A 5,538-nucleotide genomic window follows, 5' to 3' on the forward strand; every position below is an offset into this window, starting at 1 on the left:
GTCTGGACCCCTTTTAGTTCAGGGCTCCAGACAGTTGCCTACTTGTCTTACCTTAAGTCTGCCCCACAATGCACCTGATAAATAAGTGTAAAAGAGACACATAGTCACACAGGCAGTCTCGTCATTTTAATTGTCACTCTGCAGTTACTCTTTTTGACAAGATGGACGGTGAGTTAATTCTTTTCACTTGTGATATTTTGTTTGCTCTGAGCACAACACAGTTGTCTCATGAAGAATTTTAAACTCTAGTCGTTTTTGTTTTACTCAAAAGTTTTGACTGTGTATACAGTTTTAACACCTGAGATGCATCACTATGCATTTAAAAAATATATCTGTGAACTGTAGTGCTCTGATGCATGAGATGTTCCTCCCCTTTTTGAATCATTTTTCATGTTGTAATCATAAAAGATATTTCACAATCATACATTATACAATCAATAATTATTAAAATGTATCTTGTAAAATGTATTGATTGTTAAAATGTACTGCATCTTAAAATAAGGTAAAAATGTAAATATTATTGACAAAATATGTCAAGAAACATACTAATGTCTCATCCTCTGCTTGGTTTTCTAATGTGATCAATGCAAATGTATCTCAGGGAGGGCACTGGGTGTTTACCTCTCTGAAATGCAATGACATGGAGCACTTTTAACAAGTGTTTTTACCATCTGTTGCCCTTATTTACCCACATTATCTGGTCAAACCAAATAAATGGTCATTTCAAAAGGTACAGCATAAAATCAAGAAATTATATAAAAATTTCTAAAAATACAGTGCCGGTATGCTTGTTAACCTCAGCTACTTTTCACATGTGGATAAAAAACATTCATCAGACCCCCATACAATAATAACAGTTTTACTTTCAAACCTTATACCTAAATTATCCCAAGAATGTTCGCTTCAACTACACATAAAAACAACCTATTACTGTTAAAATTTGGATACAATCAAAATGTTATTAAGTGGGAGCTTTGCCTGGTTTGACTTTCTGAAAATAAGAGAAGCCACAGCAATAGCAGGACAATAGTACAACAATTCTCACTGTGATGTGATGTGCTGCAGTCACAGTGGTTCTTGCGGTTATGGAACAGTCCATTAGTCTGTAGTGCACAGGGGAGTGGCACATTTACAATGATTTCTTAAAAAAAAAAAATTAAAAAAGTTATTTCTGGCTATAATGTTAGAATAGCAACATAATTTTATATGTTTCATATCTAAACATCATAATAAATCTGTAGTGGTTTGGATCCCTTTTAGTTCGGTGCTCCAGACAGTTGCCTACTTGTCTTACCTTAAGTCTGCTCTACAATGCACCTGATAAATAAGTGTAAAAGAGAAACATACTCACACAGGAAGTCTTGTCATTTTCATTGTCACTCTGCAGTTACTCTTTTTCGACAAGATGGGCGGTGAGTTAATTCTTTTCACTTATGATTTTTTTTTTTGTTCTGAGCGCAACACAGTTGTCTCATGAAGAATTTTAAACTGCAGTCATTTTTGTTTTAATAAAACGTTTTGACTGTGTATACAGTTTTAACACCTGAGATGCATCACTATGCATTTAAAAAATATATATCTGAAAGCAGTTGTGCTCTTAAACCTCACAGCTGTCCATAATAAATCTGTTTTGATTGTTGAGAAATGACCAGTTTTGATGCACGAGTTGTTCTTGCATTTTTCATTTTTTAATCATAAAAGATATTTCACAATTATACATTATACAATCAATAATTCTCAAAATCTATCTTGTAAAATGTATCAATTATTAAAATTTACTATATCTTATAATCAGGAAAAAATATAAATATTGTCAACAAAATATGTCTAAATTTGAGACATGTCGAGGTGTAGATATAAAAACTCTCCTTTTGGAAAAGAAGCATACTAATGTCTCCTCCTCTGCTTGCTCTTCTAATGTAACTTCCACACCAGGTGCTCAAGCTGTAAAGACTGATAATTACACCTTGAGGTGGATGGGCAGTCCACGCCTTTACTTGAAGAGTTTACCAACTTTTATGTTAACAGTGTCACGGCTCTTGTCAATCAGATGTATTTGTCTTTTTAATGCAAATGTATCTCAATGAGGACACTACAAGTGTTTTTCCCATCTGTTGCCCTTATTTACCCACATTATCTGGTCAAACCAAATAAATGGTTATTTCACAAGGTACAGTATAAAAGCCAAGAAATTATATGAAAATTTCTAAAAAATATAGTGCTAGTGTGCTCGTTAACCTCAGCTACTTTTCACATGTGGATAAAAAACATTCAAATCAAAATCAAGGATTCTACATGACCTCATTTACCAGTTATGACTGCAACCTAATTTAGAAAGTGTTGTCCCTCTTAATTGTGATTTTCACTAATGTGTGCATACAATATTATTCCTATAACTAACATATGGGTCACAGTGCAATCTGAGTGCAGAGATGCACAAAAACAAGTAAGAGCAATATGTACAATATTACTGATCCTGATTCATTGTTCTTTTCTAGACTCAGAAATAAGAATTGTCCTGCTGGGAAAAACTGGAACTGGGAAAAGCAGTACATCCAACACCATATTCAGAGAGGATGTCTTCAAGATAGATGATTCTCCAAACGCTGGAACAAGTCAATGTGCAAAAGAAACCAGATCTGTCAATGGAAGAAGCATCACTTTGATCGACACTCCTGGTTTCTTTGACCCAGACAAGTCTAAGGAGGAGCTGAAGGATGAGATAGTGAAGTGTATCATAGAGTGTGCTCCTGGGCCTCATGTTTTTCTTATTTTACTTAAAGTTTAGAAATTCACAGACCATGAGAAGCAGGTTATTGTCGAAATACTTTTTCTGAGGAGGCTTTCAAACATGCTGCAGTTGTCTTCACTCATGGTGACCAGCTCCCTGAAGGAATGAAAATTGAAGATTTTGTCCAAAAGAATAAAGATCTGAGTGATCTGGTGAAGAAGTGCGGTGGCCGGTGCCACGTCATTGATAATAAACACTGGAAGGACAACCAGCAGGATGAGTACAGGAGAAACCAGTTCCAGGTGGCAGAGCTACTCAACACCATAGACAATAAAGTGATGGAAAACAATGGAGGCTACTACACCAATGAGATGCTGCAGACAGTGAAGAAAGAAATACAGCAGGAGGAGGAGAGAATTAGACTGTTGTCAGTGACAATATCAGAGCAAGATATCAGAGAGCAGGCTAAAGTCACTGTATCTCAGAAGTTTTTGATCAGAGTGGCAGGTACTGCAACAGGGGTATTGTTGGGGGCTTTGCTTGGTGTGTCAGCAATGATTATTGTAGTTGTCACAGCCTTGTCGACAAAAACAACAGCAGTGGAGGCTGCAGTGAGAGCAGCAGGAGGAGCAGCAGTAACAACTGGATTAGGTATAGCTGTAGGAGTTGCTGCTGCAGCAGGAGCAGTAGTGAGAGGTTGTGTAGGATATCTTGAAGCTGATCAAGCAAACTCAGTAGGGGAGGCAGTAAAGAATGCAGCAAATACCATGTGGGACGAAAGTCTAGAAAGATTTAAAAATTTGCAAATCAACAAAAGTGGGAAGAAAGAATCACTTCTGAAAGAGAAGGTTGTATAGGATATTGTGAAGCTGATCAAGCAGACTCAGTAAAGGCAGCAGAGAACACAGCAAAGGCTGTTTGTGATAAAGGTCTACAAACAATTAAAAAAATAGGAAACATCAAAAAGCAACAGCAAAGTGAGGAGAAAGAGTCACTTCTGTCAGACAAGTGAAATAAATTAACTGTTACAGTGTTCTTGTTACTATACTGTTCTATATAGTGCTTTATTCAAACGCTTTACAATTCCCATTAATCCATTCCCATTGTATGGGAACTATATTTGCTCCTAAAATTCTAACATCTACTAAATAGGCTTTAGTCACATACAGTATGTGTCCATCTTGGATCAAAAACAAGGCGAAGCAGGGAAACAAATGCAGAAGTTAGTTTCTGTTTCACTTGACACTCCTTGTGAAAAATATCCTACTGTAGTGTATCTTCTTTTGCCAGCTATTCTTATAAAAACACAGCAAACATTTGACTTTTAAAAACATTCTATCAAGGGGTTTTAATATCTGGTAATGACTTTGATTTATTATTTCAAAATGTTGCTCTTTGAAACTAGATGTATATAAGAGTTCTTGAGAGAATCTTTAAGATTTTCATGAGTATAACCCTCTTAGTAACTGAAATGTTTTGAAGTGTTTGTTATTCTGATTGTGCTTCAACTCTTTGCCAATGATACAGGGAAAATGTTTCAGTTATGTGTTAAATTATTATCGTTTTTATATAATCTCTTATTTTGTTGTTGTTTTTTTTCTCAAAATGAAATTCTAATAGCTATACAGTGAAACAATCCATCACCAAAATTGTTCATTATTAAGAATTGTTTCAAATGTCTCTTTCCTCATAAAACCATGATCCAAATCATAGAATTATAACTGATGTTGAGCCACCAACAGTGACACAGACCACAGCTTAAATTAGCTATTTGATACTAATAAACAAATAAATAACAACAGCTCGTTCATGCTTCAATAATCAGTCAGTGTATTCATCAACAGCAACATTTTCGTTGTTCATTAGTATATTTGAAAAGCAAACTGTCAAACAAAGATACACATCATGTGCCATGGATTAGCACTGGTGAACTCAGGGGGCAACCTCTGGGGCAATGCCACAAAAGTGCCCCCACAGTAGAACTAACCTGATAAAATGCCCTCTAAGGTGCCCACACAAAGGAGAAAACATACCAAATATCTGTAATTTCTGTCTTAATTATGGATAAATCAGGATAAAGTGCCCTATAGAGGGCTTCTCTATATGTGACAATCTGAACTGAAATGCCCTCCTGGCTGCCATTTCAGTGGAAGAAAATGTGATAGTGCCCTGTGAGGCCAGTCCAGCACTACAGCACAAGGGACTGCAATGGCGAGGGTGTGTTGTTTGAGGTACCGGTGAGACAATGAAATACCATAAATAATAAATAATCCAGGATATACAGGGGATATTGTATTGTTTTTATTGTGTAAAGCACTTTGTGTTACATTGTATTTGTATGAAAAGTGCTATACAAATAAAGTCTGATTGGTTGATACTGTATAGCAGAAAAACATGGTGAAGTGCCTTCACAGTGAAGCCCTATAAGATGCCCTTATGATGGAGTAAACTGGCCATTATGGTAGAAATGAATGTATCCTTTATGTAGGCTGACCATTGAGAAAATAAAGTAGCCTTAAAACATTTTGTAGTTAGCTGACATTATTCCGTTCAGTTGATTTTGATACAGTGCTACTCACTAGTTTGCTCAGCCTTACTGTTACTACTAATAACATACATGCATAAAAATGTAAATGGTTAACATTACTAAGAATTCTACTTGTACAAATGAATGTGCATTATAGATAAGATATAGTAATATAAAGAAACAAATAGAAAGAAATATAATTATGTAAATTGTAATTGTAAATTGTGACTGTAAAAATATCAATTTGGCTCCTACACTTCTGCAATCTTGTATAGTGTCA

General features: G+C 35.5%; 1 protein-coding gene across 1 annotated transcript; it reads left to right on the forward strand.

The window, feature by feature from the left end:
• Positions 1 to 1,205: 1,205 nt before the first annotated feature.
• si:dkeyp-67a8.4 (GTPase IMAP family member 7) lies at positions 1,206 to 5,008 on the forward strand. Its single transcript, XM_042402072.1, is given in 3 exon segments — positions 1,206 to 1,412; positions 2,499 to 2,825; positions 2,828 to 5,008. Coding segments are annotated over 3 exon segments (1,095 nt in total). The 5' UTR covers positions 1,206 to 1,405; the 3' UTR covers positions 3,589 to 5,008.
• The last annotated feature ends 530 nt before the right edge of the window (positions 5,009 to 5,538 follow it).

The sequence above is a fragment of the Thunnus maccoyii genome, chromosome 22 (genome assembly GCF_910596095.1).
Source record: "Thunnus maccoyii chromosome 22, fThuMac1.1, whole genome shotgun sequence".
NCBI lineage: Eukaryota > Metazoa > Chordata > Actinopteri > Scombriformes > Scombridae > Thunnus > Thunnus maccoyii.